General features: G+C 40.3%; 1 protein-coding gene across 1 annotated transcript; it reads left to right on the plus strand.

Moving 5' to 3' along the window:
- The first annotated feature begins 1,057 nt into the window (after positions 1 to 1,057).
- LOC139468807 (ionotropic receptor 25a-like) lies at positions 1,058 to 19,270 on the plus strand. Its single transcript, XM_071250948.1, has 14 exons — positions 1,058 to 1,133; positions 1,769 to 1,912; positions 3,119 to 3,361; positions 4,722 to 4,903; positions 5,497 to 5,652; positions 6,593 to 6,733; positions 7,652 to 7,753; positions 8,164 to 8,256; positions 10,915 to 11,106; positions 12,522 to 12,849; positions 14,255 to 14,392; positions 14,937 to 15,375; positions 16,394 to 16,607; positions 17,916 to 19,270. Exons 1-14 carry the CDS (start codon positions 1,058 to 1,060, stop codon positions 18,063 to 18,065), a joined length of 2,598 nt encoding a protein of 865 aa, XP_071107049.1. The 3' UTR covers positions 18,066 to 19,270.
- Positions 19,271 to 19,500: the final 230 nt, after the last annotated feature.

Consider the following 19,500-nt stretch of genomic DNA (forward strand, 5'->3'; position numbering starts at 1 on the left):
TCTTGGCACAGTTTGATTGAAACACGGGAATGTAGAATTTCGAAAACAATTCTTGAATGAATTAATATATGATGTATACCTATTGAGTTACAAGTTGACTAAATGAAGTATTAAATCAGTTCTACTACTATTTAAATTTATCCCCTTTACAAATGCGTTACCTTTCTTGTGCAACGAAGAAATCACATATTTACCTCTAAGTTTCGAAATCATAAATGCATATTAAAAATATTTGCTCACTCTGAAATATATTAAAAGCTGCAAACTGCATGGAAAAAATACATATACGTTTTGGGTATATATCATACTATTTTGTGATATGAAGTACCTAAACGTGTAAGCTGTATATAAAAATGTACATGGTGTAGTCATTGACAGTGGACGGAGTGAGCAAATATCAGTAAGCCAATATTCCAACTATTTTCACGGCAGTCTGTAACCGTTTGGACCAGATAAACCAGTAATAGAAAGCATGACAGACCTGTAGGCCGCTGTACGGGCTCAAGCAGCGTTGATTTGGGGCCTATTCCTGTCCGGCTCCCACAAGGGTACAGTGCGAATGTGAGAAATGTATAACTAAATATAAGCGCCATGTATTCGTATAACCTACATTAAAGTTCCAAAAGCCTGCCTAAAGGTACATTTTTAAAAATCAAAATTGCATTTTTAGACATTTGGTGGAATGTTATCTACATTTATGTCTGTCATCAACAACGTCAACAACACTACTTATTTGTTTGCTGTTTTTGTTTCTATAAACGTACCACCTACCCACCCCCGCCAACCCTGTTTCAATAACTTGTAAGAACGAAATATCCCTGTGAAAAGGATTACCCGAGTCCTATTCGAACTGGGTCGAGTTACGAGTATCAACCCCCGAGGCCAGTTGATGAGTGTTGTCTACCTGTGGAGGGGAAACACAAGCCAACTGAAAACTAGTCTTCCCTCCTCACCCTAATGGTCACGGGTGCTTGGAGGAAAATGTCGGATTTATATCGGGCAAGAACAAATATTCAGATCTGGAATAAAAACACTTTGGAAGACGAATTTGGACCGAATGTTCTCGGTACTGCTTGCTACCGTACTTGTGGGACTGGCGCATTCTGGAAGCCGTGCTTTGTCGAGGAAAATAGGTAGGAGGGAGTCATGGGATTCCTATTACATCGCTTATGGATTTGGTATTTATCTATGCCTTTGGGAAATGTACATCATGGCAATATTACATCTACACCCATGTGAGAAAAGTACAGATTGGTGATCAAACACATGTCGGTAACAGTAATAATTCTTCAAAATTGATTTGATCAACTTTGATCAATAATGTGCTTGCTGGTATAAACAAACAACATATATATATTATGTATTAAAATTTTGTTATAACTGTCCTCCTACCCAAATGGTCAATAAGATAATACAATACACTTTTATAAAGTCTTGTTTCATATAGGGCTGAAGTGATATAATATATTTCCATATTCAATTTCTGGTTATTTAATTATATTCATATTATGTTTATATGTTATTGTTTAATATGTGGGTGAATAAGTGGTGTTTTCGAATATTGTTCAGTTAACACAGCTTAAATTGATGCAGGACCTATACGTTGACCAGGTAAGCAAACTAAGAATCAGGGCGAATCTATTATTCCGATCCAGGATCTCCGCATCATGGCTCGCACAAGGCCTCTGTCGATAGGGTCACCCATCTATTCGATTTCTTTAAAATGAAATCTTAATTTTAGGTGTAATCCATTTAATTCATTTTACAGTCGTCCTCGTCGACCGGGACTTGTATGCCGACTTCTTCTCACGCGATTTGTCATCGCTTTTGTCAGTTGCATACAATGTATCGTCATCAGAAATTCGGACTTATCGGATGAACAATACAAACACTCCTCTTCATATCTCTTCCTGTGAGTATCATCGTTTACTGGACCGAAATCGTCTTTGGTTTGTAGGCAAACTGTTAAGCTTATGAGTAAATAATTTATGTGCAAAGTAGGGAGTTGTTCATTGAACTGCTCTTGCTACAACTTACTTAAGAAGGATCTCAATCCACGTCGTTTGGCGGTAATAACTTACTTTGATAGTTGTAGTCAATGAGTAACAATATGACAAAGCCATTGATGTTTTCAATATGTTTATGAAACTAATTGATATGTCGTGTACAAGTATCTGCCTATAACATTAAAAACTGGGGTTAGCCCTGAAGCTTATACAATGATATTATGATGAACCCTTGCAGAATACAATGATAATGCTATTAAGATGATTCCTTCTATTCTTAAAATGCTTTTATACCTGCCAATCAAATTAATTACATGTAGTTATGTTACTTGCCAACAGACAGAATCTTGCTTTTGATAGTTATGACACATTGTATAATATATTCAAACTCGAAATTACGATATTTCCGCAACAAAATACATTTAAACAATTACTAAACTAATCTACAATCTCATGTATATGGTGTTTTGTTTGTTAATAAACCGCGTTCAGCACTAGTCCAGCTATATGAAGGCGGCCTGTACAGATTAAGGTTTGGACCAGATAAACCAGTATTAATGATAACATTATTAGCAACGTCCACCGCTGGCGATGAACGAAGTCAAACACGCCTGACAACCCGATCCATTTAGTCGCCTCTCACAAACAAAGGTTGTTGGGAACGTCTTGTTCTAACACCGAATTCCCACTAACATTACAAGTTTTATTTCGGAAACGAACCCTACCCTCAGTTAACCTCAAGTCCAAATTATTGCCTTGAAAACGCATTTTCAAAGGCTCCCGAATAGTAAAAGAAAAGAAGGCACCAGATCTGTGCTTGCGTGATGTTTATACAAAATGTTTGACGAAGAATTATTAAACAATTTATGAAGTATGCTACGGACTCAAACCCTACCTTCGTTTGAAGTCCAACTTGTTGGCGTAGAAATGCAAAGGAAATAGAAATTCTTGAATAGCAAAAGGCAAAAGGTCAGAACAGGTTTGATGTGCATACAAATGTTTCAATCAGACATATTGAACGGTAAATGGATTATGAAACGTGACGGACGGAGCCTGTTTATATATTTTGTAATTCAGTAATATGTTTATTGATATAACATTTTTCTTTTCAGTATGTGGCAAATACAGGGAGGATATTGTTGTAATACTTGACACCACTGCCTCGTGCACGTTTGCCAACGTTGCTGCGACCTTGTTCAGACATTACGTACGGGTATCCAACAGAAAGTGCAACGGCCAGAAGGTAATAAACATACGTCCTGATTTGACATTTTACAGCGAGGCTGCATTAAGTTTCACTGACCTAGGAAAAACAACTGTAGCAAGGACTGTCTTCCTGTACGATGACATCTTCGGTGAGTAAAAGCCTATATTATGCTACATGTTTTGTCCCTTCAAATATGAATAAGTGAATATGTGTTTCACGCCGTTTTAAGCAATATGTCAGAAATATCGAGGCAGGGAACACAGAAATGGGCTTCACATATTGTACCAATGTGGGGAATCGAAACTTGCGAGACGAGAGAACTTTAACCACCAGGCTACCGCGACTTCCCTTTCGAAAAAGGTTTCGATGAACTGTGTGCGGTAAAACTTTCATATAAAACATCAGCCGATATTTGCCTGAAAACATTTTGAATAAATAATATAGCTACATGTTTTGTGTAAAAGAGGGTATCAATGTAGGTCTATATTGCTAATATCTATATCGTTATTCAGAAGAAACATTACTCTCCACTTATATGTGTGCTCCTCCAACCAAGCTGATAACAGTTTCAAAAACAATCATGAATAATATGATAATTTCGTGACTTGTTTTCGACATATTTAACAAATTCACACGCGTGTTTCCATAAAGACATTTGACAGTGACAAAACAATATACAAATGTCAAGCTGATGGCTCAGAAAACTTGTCAACACAAAAAGGAATTGGAAAAATATGAAAATATATTAATGCCTTATGTTCAGTTGTTTTCCGCAAGGTGGGGACTAATTATTGCCCTTTCATCAAATGAATATATTCGCAGTTTGCATCATCATGAATTCATGAACCTATCTACAAACTGCCAAATACCATTTACAACTCACTGGACCGCCTCCGTGGTCTAGTGGTAGAGCGTCCGCCCGGAGAGCGGAAGGTCCGGGGTTCGATCCCCGGCCGCGTCATACCAAAAGACGTTAAAAGATGGTACTTGTTGTTACCCTGTCTGGCGATCGGCATTAAGGGGCCAAAACAAGGACTGGTCGGCTCGGAGTCAGTATACTGTGTCTGAGCGGGGTAGTCATGTTAAATTGCGGCATGGTATCTCAGTGAGCTAGCACTATAAATCGGCATAAGTCCGGTCTAGTACAAGCAGCCACACTAACAAACACACGTACATGCACGTCGCTACATAAGTGTAATAATCTTGGACGCGACGTTAAATCCCATTTCACCTCACCTCACCTTATAACTCATTGTTTCTTTCCACAAGACCACAAGCATGATAAATGAACATTGATAATATGTTCAGAGTAGAATTATCAGTTGTTGACAGAATCGATATAACGTGTTGTTGAGTGGGATGTACATTAAAATACAGTTCTGTATTTGTATTTCTTAGATAGTTGTAATTTGGTCAAACAAACTGAAAATGAAATTCAGCAATTAAATTCTTAAAATTATTGTTATAAAATTATATATTATAAACGCGGTTGGTAATCTTGTGTTCAGGTAATGACAGCATCCCGGACCTTTTATATCATGAGCTACCCAATGCCCTCATCCGAAAGATGATGGTGATGACATCGGCCAGAAGCTTGAAGGCATGGGTAACACAGCTGGCATCCAAGAAAATATTGCGTTATATTGTGGCAGTGGGAACAAAGTCATCTCTACAAACCCTGTTCGAGATGGTAGGATTTGCTGAAGTTAAATGTGTACCTGAATAGATTAGAGATTTGTTAAAATATAACTTATTTCTTCAGAAGGAAGTTGTATTTATTATTTTTGTTACTACTTTTGTTAACGTTTATAAATATGTTAACGAATGCATTAAACTGCAAACTTTTCCCATGTAAACTGTCTTCTAAGATGTAACTTGTAACAACTGTTACAAGTATTATTCATCATTACTGTTGAGCTAAGACCTATGATGCAGCAAAGCGTATGATCGCGTGGCAGAAATGTACAATAACAAATGTAATATGACGGCAACTCAGCGCAACATGACGTAAATTCCGCGGTAAGGTGATCAAGTGATGCCACCCATTTGGAGCTTGTGGATCGTCCCAGTTTCCACATTATATGTAGTAGCTCTGAAATTCTCTATAATACTAAGGTAAGTTATCCGTTATAATCGTCAATCGTTTAATTCATGTAAACGCATCGTCGTTATCCCTTGAGCTTATTGGGCAAACCAGTAGAGTCTAGATCATACTCTCCACATAGGTGACATATGCAAACAAAGTTCATAATTTTATGACATAGCTGAGTGTAATGTTTACAGGCTTGTAGAGATGGTGTCCCCGATACCTTCCACTGGGTAGTAGTTCTTACCGACGCATTACAGCTCAACATGCCTGCCTGTCCCTTCAAGCACCTGGTCATTTTTAGACACCGGCTCACGTGGACCAACGTACCAGGCGTTGAGATCAATAGCAGCGTAAGTGTAATCGTCCGAATTACATAATTCACATTAACATGTATCATTATGCCAGTCTAAATGTTTATGTTATTGAATAATACAAAAATATATGACCAAATCTGTGTTGTAGTGAGTAGAATGTCTGCATTAAAAGCGGAAGGTCGGTGGTTCGATATGCTAGCTGCGTCATACTAAACGACGTTTAAAGATGGTACTTGCTGTTGCTGTACCATGGTATTAAGGGATGAATTGAGGACTCACTGGTTCGGAGTCAGTATTATGTGTCTGAGTAGGGTATCAATGTTAAAGACCGCCTCCGTGGTCAAGTGGTAGAGCGTCCGGGTTTGAACCCCGGCCGCGTCATACCAAAAGACGTTAAAAGATGGTACTTGTTGTTACCCTGTCTGGTGCTCGGCATTCAGGGACTAAAACAAGGACTGGTCGGCTCGGAGTCAGTATACTGTGTCTGAGTGGGGTATTCATGTTAATCTGCGGCATGGTATCTCAGTGAGCTAACACTATAAATCGGCATAAGTCCGAACTAGTACAAGCAGCCACACACACACGCACACGTACTGCTCGTCGCTATATAAGTGCAATAATCTTGGACGCGACGTTAAACCCCATTTCATCTCACCTCACCTCACCTCACCTCACCTATCAATGTTAAAAAGCAGCATGTTATTCCAGTTGACTAGTACTATAAAACCGGTGTCCAGTCACAGCTACACTGCATGTCCGTCGCTATATATGTGAACGCAGCGTTCAACCCCATTTCACCTCACTTAATAACAAAATGCTATATTATGTTTGCTATGAATATGAGCACAAAAAAACAGTTGCTGCAGCTGTGTGATTGCAAACAGACGTTACCTCTCCGGATGCGGAAAATAGGTAATGGAATTTGTTGTATCAATACCTGGACAGGCATTGTTTATAATGAATATGTTGATTACAGGTAGATACTGGATTTCTCATTGATGGTTTGACGACAGCCATGCTTTTAGCAAGCAACCAAGGTGACGATGACTGGATTAAGCCATGTAGTGAGATATCCTTTTCAAAAGAAGACAATACTTCTGGAGTGCAATCTGGCAAAGTAAGATAACAAGGCTTAATTTTCTCATCATGTATACATGTGTGGAAATAAACGCAACAAGCCCTTTCCACAATCACAAGAAGTCTCTGATAAAAACAGAGTTCAGTGTACGATTTCGACTATACAGTAAGCATGTGTTTATGAATTATCATATAATAGTGAAGATACCAGGTGAGATAAATGGTAAGCGTATCCTGCCCCAAAGGTGGCACCCGTCAGCAACACATGCAAGTCAAGTGTTCATCTGAACAAACTCGGAAAAATATGGTACGCCTCAAAATAAGGAACTGTATCAGACATAACTTTTGTCATTGATGCGTCATATTAGGAAATGTATTTCTCTCAGAATGACTACATAAAGCTTCTGAAAGCTTTCCCGAGGCCTGGAATGGTGTACATTCTAGTCAAAAAACTGTTATGACGCTTTGTTAAATCATACCTCAAACGCTGTAAAATGTAGACATCCATAATTAAGGCTGCTGGGATATTGCTCGACGTAAAGGGAAAGTAGACTGGAGAGTTGAATATACCCCTCTTGTCATATAGTCTTGTGGATGTTTCCTTGTAACTCTGAATCTTAAGGCATTATATACCTAATGAAACAGATAAGGCGGTTTCACTGTTCTCTGGTGGGTTAACCAGTGGAAGGGAACTGGAAACGTAACCATCAAGCTTTAGTTAGATTTGATGGCAAATGTCATTGTGTCCATCTGATCCACGATCAACTCCAGCGAGTCTATCTGTTGTTTCACGATGCGATTCATTGTGTATTTACCACCCCAAGGCTTGCTAAATAAATAATTTATAACTATTACAAAATAAGAACTACCCCACACTACACTATCGTTATAACCTCCATGTACATGTACATAGGTGTCAATAGCTGGTAACAAATCCATTGATCCTTATACATTTCAGTACCCCGGCGTCATTGGTAATATATCATCAACTCCTTCGCGGACTGAGACTATGGTGCTAGAAATATTACAGCACAATTATTTAAAGACAAAACCAACAGAAGTAAGTACTAATGTGGCACATTATAGTAAATGGACTGATATGTTGTTGAGTTCGAATAACAATTATACTAGCAGGCCTTACCTTCTTGATGAAGAGAACCTCTGAATTAAGCACATTTTCTTGTGTATTACGAACGCCGTGGGTAATGATTATGGTTACATATTGCGATAACGTCCTCCATTACTGAGATGTATGAATGATTGCATTTGCACTACAACTGAGAACATCATGATAAAACATATCCTATTGTACTGTGAGTCCTAATGTACAAACCAATACTATACTGTAGTGATGTCCTCCAGCAATGGACTTCCGGAAAGATCAGGTTGCAGGTAAAAAAAAGTATGTCCAACGGCTGCATAACTTGAATTAAAATCACTTGCACGCTCTTCGTCTGGTTTTTGTCATAGATAGGGACATGGTCAAGACAAAGCAGTATACAACTCCATAATGCTTCAACTCAAGGTCACAAGAGGCCCAATGTAGTTGTCGTAACCAAACACGTAAGTATTAATCATGGTCTCTGCTTTCTTTGTATGAAACTTAATGTTCCTTGTACAATCCATATCATAAGTACCATTAACGTAAACCCTCATTTACCATATAGATCGCTTATGTACGTCATCACAATCCTTTAATGTCAATCAATATATGAGACGCTAATTAGCAAAGCATGCACAAACAGAAAGAAGAACGTGTCGTAAGTTCTGCTAGTTTAACAAAATCAACAATGTTGTAGTCCCTTGATACTTATGTGCACTTTAACTAAATACTGCTGATGCAATATCTGTGTACACGTTCAATAAGTGCACGAAACGTATCAATACCATAAGCAAGACACATCTGTTAAGTCAGTCATTTATGCCGGCTTTTGTAAAATTAGGAACTTATTTACCCCTGTCATTTAGAGACTCCAGTACTCTAAAGCTCTTTTAAAGCCAGTCCGTTCATTTATGACTTATACAGAATTGAAACCGCCTCTAGGGCCTAGTGGTTAGAGCAAATGCCCAGAGAGCGGAAGGTCAGGGGTTCGATCCCCCGCCGACGTTAAAATAGTTATTTGTTGTTACCCTACCTGGCGATCGTCACAAAGGAGGTAAAACAAGTACTGGTCGTCTTGGAGCTAGTATACTGTCTCTGAGTGGGGTATTCATGTTACACTAGAGCATGGTATCTCAGTGGACATGCCCTATAAAATCCGAATTAGTCTGGACTAGTACAAATAATGTGCAATAATCTTGAACGCGACGTTAAACACCATTTCATCTCACCTCACCTCGCCAATAGATACTTGGTTTATTAGACAGTCCTAACCGTCTCTGTAGTCCTCCGTATGAAAAAAAAGTTTATCACCGGTCTTATCACACTGCGAGAAAAAAGGGCAGCTGTGTGATTGCAAACAGACGTTACCCCTCCGGATGCAACAGGAAATGGACCGACTTAAGTTTTTGTATTGCAAAAACAACCTAGTCCTTGATTTGTCGATATTGTCAAGTGGGAGCTCACGTCTCAGCTACACCGCAAATGTACAGTTGGTTCACGCTAATGGATTTATGTAAATGTAAAACCCTGTTTCCTGATCATTCTCTCTGTTTGTATGTACTCTGTATTTTGTTCATACCTCAGTTGTGTTATTATATAACGCTAATGGGGGCTACCTAAGTTGTGTAAACTTCTGCCCAATCCTTTTCCTTTTGGACAAAATACATATGAATCAAATCAAAGAATATTGGAAAATTGGAAAATATATCATGAAACACATTTATAGTAAATTTGAGATACTACAATTGGACACCGGTATGGACCAAGGAATAAATGTATTTGAAGACTGTCTGTTGTGAACTGTTGTGAATCACGATTCACATTATACGAGGAGCGTTCAATAAGTTTTACAACTTATAAGACCAAGTTGCAGAATATCTTTTTCACTTTTATTTTTCAATATAATCTACATTCACCTCAATACACTTGTTCCATTTGTCCTTCATGCTTTTAATACCACTTTTATAGATGGCCCTCTGACCACGCCTCTGTGGCAGCCTTTATGTCCTCGTCATCCTGGAAGCGTCTTCCACGTAGGGCAGATTTCATTTGCCGGAACAGGAAATAGTGACTGGGGGCTAAATCTGGGATGTACAGTTAAATCACTCACCCTACAGCCCAGACTGTTTTATATTAAGTGATTGTATTAGGCTAGCGTATCATACATTTAAATAATTATGCTGGCCCATGAGTGAGTGAGTGAGTTGGGTTTAACGCCGCTTTTAACAGTATTCCAGTTATATCGCGGCGTGTCAGCTTGATGTGGGAGGAAAGCCCGAAGTGATGCAGGTCTCAGACGTTTACCACTTCGGTGAAACCCACGAGCACGGGTATGGTGCTGACAAACCTAGTAACATAATCGGGGCGAACCGGGATTCGAACCCACAATTATAGATTTCTGGCGTGTCCAAGGGACGCAACTCTGCACATGGAATCGCGACGCCTTAGACGACTGGGCCACCCGTGCCCCCTGATGGCCCATGAAGATCCGGGTTGTTCTACAGCAACCCATGCTTGACGTAAGAGGCGACACACGAGATCGGGGGGCAATCGCGCTGACTTGGTTGATGCATGTTATCATATGCAAATTCCGTAGATCGATGTTCAGGATGTCAATTGCTAGGTTGTATGGTCCAGACTGGATAATTTACAGCTTGAATATTGCTGAGTGCGACGTTGAACAACAAACAAAAATACACACACGCAAGGATAGTTGAAGACCAATTCTTACCCGGATCTTCACAGGTGATAACTGAATAGGTTATGTACTGACGGAGATTCGAGTGCCCCAGAAGTCTACGACACTGAGCTTTGCTGTGATCGTTGGTTGGAATCTCAGATTTGCTCTGATGTCGTTTTTAGATTTGTCAGCACCATTCCCGTGCTTGTTGGTTTAATCAACCTTGAAACATCCAAGATCTGCGTCACAGCGGGCTTTCCTCTCACGTCAAGCTGACACGCCGTGACATGACTGAAATTCTGTTCAAAGCTCACCCACTTACTCACTTGCTCATCTATTGACATATTTCGGTTTCATGAAAACGTGTATGCATTGCTCGCTAACCCGTTTCATAGCTTTACGCCTGGAATAAATAATTATCCTGGGCATCCCATTCCAGGAACCCCCGTTTGTGATACGCGAAGAGACCGAGAACGGAACACAGTACACGGGGTTCTCCATGGACGTGTTCAAGGAGATCTCACGGCGCCTTGACCTCGACTTCACGGTGTATGAACCCAGGGATGGACAGTATGGCAAACAGAACCCTGACGGAACGTGGACAGGACTGATGGGTGAAATACTGACTGGGGTAAAACATTCTGATTATACATCTTCTATACGTGCACAGACATAACTGAATGTGTTTTGCACTACCAAGTTGATTTGTTGGTATTTTTTTTTGTGAAACAATATTTTAAACAATATATGTATGAGCATGTCTTAAGTCCACCGGCCTTTTACACATGCTATAAAATTATTGAATATGTTTTGAAAAGCCCAGTTGACATTTCGTGATCATTTTAAATTTAACAATTCATGCATGTGCGTATATCGTCCGTCATTTGTCCGTCCTTCCGTCCATCCACTCGTACGGTTTCGTAACGTTTATTGAGCTAGAGCCTTAGATGTGTGTCGATGTTCATAGCGAGAAACACCAAATTGTTTTACTGTGGTTTCTGTCGGTGTACGGGGGCGGTCGGGTAGCCTAGTAGTTTAAGCGTTTGCTCGTCACGCCGAAGACCCGGGTTCGATTCCCGACATAGGTAAAATGTGTGAAGCCCATTTCTGTTGTCCCCCCGCCGTGATATTGCTGGAATTTTGCTAAAAGCGGCGTAAAACCGTACTCACTCACTCTGACGGTGTACGAGGCAGAGTCATGGGTACCAACTTATCCGGAATTCTACACATCACACTTCGGTCGATCTTGTAAGCGTGTCAGATCGCGCGGACTTTACAGTCATGAGGTGAAATTGAAAAAAAGGCCAAATATTATAATTCGTTACTGATATCTCTGATACTGAATCTACTTTGGCGGAAGGGCGAAATGCAGTAACGACGAGAAGCTGAAGCTTCACCAAATATCCAAACAATGTGTGGCTTTGTTTACATCTGAACGCTAAAACATTTTTACCGTCACAAAAAGTGCCAGATTTACAATACTACCAAAAAAAGAAAGAAAATCCAAATACGGTCGAAGACACTGATTTAATAGTTAAAAGATATAAGAATGTAGTTTTAGTTTTATTTCGACCTCGGACAAATAAAGATGTACAAAAGTTTTCAATGAATCTATAGGAAAGAATTAGTTCAAACTGTGTTACGATTAGAATTAATACTTGTGTCTAATCGATACCCAAATATTTGCGTTTTCGTGTCGAGTGGGCTTGGGCCAATGCTGAAAAAATAATGGTTTAACAGCTTCCACTGAATTAAGATTATTTTAAATGTTACACTGAACGCCTTTAATGATACTTTGAAGTGGTCTTCCGGTATTTATTTGGACAAACGTATATCGTTTCGATGACGCTAAAATATGCATATCACGTCTGTGTAAGAAGTTAAATACATATTGTTACGTCGCCCTCGAATAATATAAAATAAGTAAGGTGTATGCAGGCAGAAGATTATGAGATATTGCTGACGATAGCCCTGGGTTACTTTAAGACAATACAACCTACCGTCCCTCAGGTGTCTGCAGACTAAATGTAACGTTTCTCCACCCAGTATGCCGACATAGCTGTAGCGTCCATGTCCATGACAACTGAGAGAGACATGGTAGCCGACTTCACAACTCCATACTACGAATTCGGGGGCTTTCAAATCCTCATCAAGAACAATAACCCGGGCACATCTCTACTGGCATTTGCTAACGTGTTTTCCGGGGAGGTGTGGGCGTGTTGGGCGTCCGTCCTTCTCCTGTCGGGTCTCCTCGTGTGTGTCTTCGAACGCTTGAGTCCCTTCAGTCCCTACAACAAGGATCAGCACAAGGCACGAAAGAAGTTCACTGTGAAAGAGGGACTGTGGCTTGTAACGGCGTCTTTTCCCATGGCAGGTAGGTGATTATATCAATACGGATATCACTTGACTTGGATTAGGTGAACTCATTTCGATAATTAGTTCTTACCTGTTATTGTTTTAATATAACTGTTAAAGGTAGATGTACGTGTAGCTATTACTTCAAGGTTAAGTGAGTGAGTGAGTATGGTTTTACGCCGCTTTTAGCAATATTCCAGCAATATCACGGCGGCGGACACCGGAAATGGGCTTCACATGGGCTTGGTAAATGGTGTTGAATATTTTATGAATGGATCACTGAAAACCAAAGTAACGCCGCTTTTAGCAATATTCCAGCAATACACTCGAAATGGACTTCACACTTTGTACCCATGTCGGGAATCGAACCCGGGTCTTCGGCGTGACGAGCAAACGCTTTAACCACTATGCTACATTACCACCCCTTAAGGTTAAGTAATTTCAATACTCATGTCCTACCTCACGTTTTTTGTCTTCAGGTGGGGACTTCAGGTAAAATTAGATCCTGAGATGGTTTTCATTTCCCATTAGCTTTCTTGTGCCCTCATTTGGTATTAACACGGCATCAAGATACCCCAGACTACCTTAAAAGCGATCGGTTTTGTAAAACAAAATATGTTCTATAAACAACTGCACATTAAGCAATGTCATTGGAAATATTTTGCAACTGGATTTGACAAAATGTCCAGCATATTGTGTGTGGTCTACGTTTTGTCTACCCATGGGATTCCGGGTTAGAATTATTATTCTATGCCGGTCTTAATGAATCGGGTGATCAGGCTCTGTGACTTGATTTGTTGCGTGTCATCGTACCCCGATGGCGTGAACCGTTGCTCCAATGTCATTCACTGGTTTGTCTGTAATAAACACGACTAGCTATACGCCCTGTTCTGTCTGACCGTGATTAGTCGCCTTGTCTGTGGTTATCAATGACAGCGACTGGTTGTTCTTTGACCAGCTTGCTATTGCATGGCAAGGGAACGACTTGTCAATAATCATGATCAACCATGATATTTCACGAACGCGCCTCTGCGTGTTTTGGCTAAAGGCAATAGGCGTGAGGAATGCCACTTACAAATGTGTCATAATATAGGACCGTCCGGCGTATTTTGCCTCTGACACTTTGCAACGAACATCGAATATTGCTCTCTTTGCTGGTTTTCAAGAAAACAATCTTAATTACACATACGACAAGACAGATCGAGGTTTATAACGGTTTATAACCGATATTTGCGTTTCGCCATGATTTAATTTCGTAATGCCAATTGTTCAGTTAGAGCCGCATAACGTCACATTGCTGTATTGTCTTATATTATATGTCTCCTTACAAGCACCAAAGCTCGGGAAAACAATCATTTATTCTGATCAGATAATTCCTCGAACCGCGATGGTTATTCACCTATTCATTTTCACTTGCGACTCAGGTCCGGAGTGCACTCCTCGAACGTTCTCGACTCGTATGCTGGTTGGAGGATTCTGGTTCTTCTGCAGCATCATGATGGCCACCTACACGGCTAACCTGGCAGCCTTCCTCACCACATCCAGGCTCAGCGTGCCCATAGGTAGAACACCATTCACTGACTGAGATAGGGTCGAGTAATAATATCCTGTCTAATCACAAAAAGGTTCCATTTGGTTACATTACATCCCTTTGTGAACATATTAACCTAATTACAGCATCGTGCATGTGGTGAACATAATAGTGTATATGGGTTTGTGAGTGAGTATGGGTTTACGCCACTTTTAGAATGTTTCAACAATATGACGGCTTTACACATTGTACCCATGTGGGGAATCGAACGCGATCTTTTGCGTGACGAGCTAACGCTTTAACCACTAGGCTACCCCACCGCCCCAAACCTCAAAGAACTTGTTTTAGAAAATAACATCCTCTTTAAGCGAATGACTGGTGTTTCTTTGATATTTTGATTCAATAATGTATTTCATTTAATAAGAAAAGGTTTGTCGACAATTTTCGGATATGACTTACCAATAGATTTCTTTTCTGACCACTTGGTATATCAAAAATGACATCGTCGATATTGAACAATTTTCACTTATTTATTACACTGGATATCGTTCTTGATACGATCACTATTTTCACAGAGTCGCTTGATGACCTCGCAAAACAGAACACAATCAAGTATTCCGTGGTTCAAGGAACGGTTATACACGAATACTTTCAAAGGATGGCGAAAATAGAATCAGATCTTTACCAGGAATGGAAGAGCATGAGTTTTTACACCAAGAACATAGACACCTCTCGTACAGTGCCCGCTAACTATGCTGTGTGGGACTACCCACTGGGGGACAAGTACCTCACGATCTGGAGATCCATCCAGAAGACTGGCTTGATAAATAATACTCGTGAAGGCATTGCCAAAGTACTGGCAGGTAATTTTGCCTTGATTCATGAATCGCCTATGATACAATACGAACTCTCCAAACACTGTGATTTGCTTGCTGTTGGCAAACAGTTCAGCAGCAGATCGTACGCATTTGCTCTGGCAGAAGGCTCGCCACTGACCCGCATCATCTCATATACGTAAGTACTTGCAGCATTATAAAAAATTATTTACTTTGATTCGTGTGATTATTTAACTTCCAGATCGACGACCTCTTCTGTTAAGTATTTGGCATGAATGTGACAGCAGGCAATGTCACAGTAATCAAATTGTGTATATAGAACCATGGAAGTTTGAAACAAGTCTAGTATGTTGTACATGGAGCCCACCCAAGTCTATAGTTGTGTGCAAGTCTCTGGGGCATATTTTATTAACATAATCTAACTGTCTTTTTTGCTGTGAAATATTTTCATTTCAGAGACTAAATGTTAGTCTAAAAGCAGTCATGAATACTTGTATAGTTAGGTTTAACTGTATACCGGTATGAGAGTGAACACTGATGATTCATAATTTAATTTCAGGGTAAACTCAATGTATTGTAAATGATGATCTAGAATAAGTAGGAAATGTTTAATTATAAAATATATTGCCAATGCATAAATGGCACATCGACTATACATAAATGTCAGCGTTGCTGAAAACATTTTTATATATTTTATGTCTGCTATTACATCGCTGCAGCACAGCCTCGTGTTAGTTCACTGACAAAACCGCTGGTTCTAAGTTGAGTAACAGTAAGAAAATATGATATTTCTATGCTAATATCAATGTTAATATACCATCATTTCAATCAGTAAATGTAGAATAGGTCTGCATCAACCCATGCTTGCCGTAAAAGGTGACTATGCTTGTCGTAAAAAGCGACTAACGGGATCGGGTGGTCAGGCTCGCTAACTTGGTTGATGCATGTCATCTTATCCCAATTGCGTGGATCGATGCTCGTGATATCAATCACTGGATTGTCTGGTCCAGACTCGATTATTTACAGACCGCCGTCATATAGCTGGAATATTGCTGAGTGCGGCGTCAAACAACAAACCAACCAACCAACCAACACATCAGTAAATTGTTAGTCTGTTCACTAAATATATCTTCACGTTTATGAAGCACACGACGGGAAAACCACCGAACCAGCTTGATCAGCTCTTGTCATTCCAGGATATTACAACTGCAGTCCGAGACTATTCTGGAAACTATGAAGACGAAATGGTGGAAGAACGGCAATTTGACATGTTCCCAGGTTGATGAAAGTGGCGGCCTCACATTTCACACTGTCGGTGGCATCTTCGTTGTTGCTAGTGTCGGCATTGGACTTGGAGTAATTGCCCTTGGTCTAGAGCGTCTGTGGGCATCATTGACAAGGGTGCCGAAAGTAAGATGCGTCACTTGCATAATCAGTGAGTGAGTATGGTATTACGCCGTTTTAGCAATATTCCAGCCATATCACGGCAGGGTACAGCAGAAATGGGCTTCGCGCATTTTAATGTATACTTACATATTCAGAGAGCATCACCGAGTCTATTAATCCAACATTGGTCTGATTTCAACATTATTTCTGTTTGTAATGCGTTCCAGTGACACCGCAGCAAACTCCAGCTACGCTTGGTTTAGCGTTTGTCAAAAGCACACCCTCATATAAATCAGTTAATGCCAAATTTTGAACCAGAACGTTGATTGTTTGTTTGTTGTTTAACGCTCCACTCGGCAATATTCCAGCTAAATGACTGAGGTCTGTAAATAATCGAGTGTGGACCAGACAATCCAGTGATTGACATCATGAGCATCGATCTACGCATTTGGGCACGATGACATGCATTAACCAAGTCAGCGAGTCTTACCACCCGATCCCGTTAGTCGCCTCTTACGACAAGCATTGTCGCACCACACGTACGGGTTGCTGAAGACCTTTTCTAACCTTCATGGGTTCAGAACTACTTCAAGAATGAAAGACACCCAAAACTTCAACTTCAATGTCCTACCCTTGCAATAACATTTCCAAAGTTTCATCTTCCTACAGTTAAGTCTTGCTGAGTTATCTTACATAAACTATTGATTTGAGTATTCATTATCAGTCACGTGTTTTCAAGAACATTACCAAGGTGCTAAACAGTGCTAGTGTGAGGACCCGGATCTTCACGGGTGTAAAACGTTGATAGCCACTCTTGTAATAACCAATGATGTTCTACATAAGCATGTCTACTGTAAATGTAGTGACCGCCTCCGTGGTCTAATGGTAGAGCGTCCGCCCGGAGAGCGGAAGGTCCGGGGTTCGATCCCCAGCCGTGTCATACCAAAAGACGTTAAAAGATGGTTCTTGTTGTTACCCTGTCTGGCGCTCGGCATTAAGGGGCTAAAACAAGGACTGTTGGGCTCGGAGTCAGTATACTGTGTCTGAGTGGGGTATTCATGTTAAACTGCGACATGGTATCTCAGTGGGCTAGCACTATAAATCGGCATCAGTCCGGACTAGTACAAGCAGCCACACACACACACATACATACACGTGCATGCACGTCGCTATATAAGTGCAATAATCTTGGACGCGACGTTAAACCCCATTTACCACCTAACTGTAAATGCAGTTATATTCAGTCTAAGAGCTGTTGTGAGTAAGAACGTAACAGGACACTTTATCATGACCACTTCTCGTTCCTTGTCTAAAGCTGCGTATATATTACAGGAGCAACATAACACGTCGCTGAATGGCCAAACAAATCTTGCTGCTGACTTCAACCCGGGGATCAGTTATCTTGCCAAGGAGTTCTACGGTGAGGAGGAGGGCACGGCCGACATTGACGCTATCACACTGGAGATGGCGCGAATGTATTAGTTGAATTTTCACCATGACTTCAAGCCAAGTAAATGCCCAAAGAGAGAATTTATGGATGTCAATTTCTTTATTATGAGGAACAACGTTTCGGAATATATGCTTACTCCTTCATCGGGTGAAATGTCAACTTCTTTATAATGAGGAACACAACGTTTCGGGGTATATGCTTACACCTTCATCGGGTGAAATGTCAACTTTTTTAGTATGAGGAACACAACGTTTTGGAATATATGCTTACTCCTTCATCGGGTGAAATGTCAACTTCTTTATTATGAGGAACAACGTTTCGGAGTATATGCTTATTCCTTCATCGGGTGAAATGTCAACTTCTTTATAATGAGGAACACAACGTTTCGGAGTATATGCTTATTCTTTCATCGGGTGAAATGTCAACTTCTTTATAATGAGGAACACAACGTTTCGGAGTATATGCTTACTCCTTCATCGGGTGAAATGTCAACTTCTTTATTATGAGGACCAACGTTTCGGAGTATATGCTTACGCCTTCATCGGGTGAAATGTCAACTTCTTTATTATGGGGAACAACGTTTCGGAGTATATGCTTACGCCTTCATCGGGGGAAATGTATAAGTATATATTCCGAAACGTTGCGTTCCTCATAATAAAGTAGTTGACATAAATAAATTCTCTTCCTTAAGTGTATCACTTCTAAATGCCTTTCAAAGACTATGTACATGCAGTTTCATTTCTTCAGGTGGCGGTTTATAACAGAAACGTGCTTGAACAGACACCATTTACTTAGTATTATGCTTATATACATCCAAGAATTTCATAATCATTGGACCCGTGAAGAGTCCGGGGTAGAATAGGTCTTCAGCAACCCATACTTGCCGTGAGAGACGACTAACGGGATCGGGTGGTCAGGCTCGCTTACTTGGTTGATACATGTCATCGATCCCAATTGCGTGGATCGATGCTCATGATGTCAACCACTGGGTTTTCTGGTCCAGATTCGATTATTTTACAGACAGCTGTCATATAGCTGGAATATTGCTGAGTGCGGCGTTAAACAACAACAAACAAACAAATCATAATCATTGAGGCTGTTTCATTATTTCTATTGCAATATTCTATTTGTTACCACATTACGAAAGGAGAAATGTGTGACCACTTTGCTCCCTTTATATCGTCGTCCATATTTGTGGGCGATATGGTAGCCTAGTAGCGTTCGCACGTCACGCCAAAGACCCAGGTTCGATTCCTAACATGGGTTCAATGTGTGAAGCCCATTTCTGGCGTTCACCGCCGCGATATTGCTGAAATATTGCTAAAAGCGACGTAAAGCTATGATGCTTATGCCCTCACTTACACACATTTGTGATACATTACAGGAATCCAAGAAGAATGTATATTTTACCTACACTTTGCGCACTGTAAATAAACATAACTATATCTAATAAAGTTCACTTTGAGT

The sequence above is a fragment of the Haliotis cracherodii genome, unplaced genomic scaffold (genome assembly GCF_022045235.1).
Source record: "Haliotis cracherodii isolate W230 unplaced genomic scaffold, xgHalCrac1.p SCAF_2, whole genome shotgun sequence".
In the NCBI taxonomy this organism is placed as follows: domain Eukaryota; kingdom Metazoa; phylum Mollusca; class Gastropoda; order Lepetellida; family Haliotidae; genus Haliotis; species Haliotis cracherodii.

Bases quoted from the DNA above. Each gene is read 5' to 3' on its own strand.
- LOC139468807 (XM_071250948.1), top strand. From the start codon at position 1,058: ATGTTCTCGGTACTGCTTGCTACCGTACTTGTGGGACTGGCGCATTCT. The intron at 3,362-4,721 runs GTGAGTAAAAGC...TCTTGTGTTCAG, and splicing joins CCTGTACGATGACATCTTCG to GTAATGACAGCATCCCGGAC. The intron at 14,393-14,936 runs GTAGAACACCAT...CTATTTTCACAG, and splicing joins CAGGCTCAGCGTGCCCATAG to AGTCGCTTGATGACCTCGCA.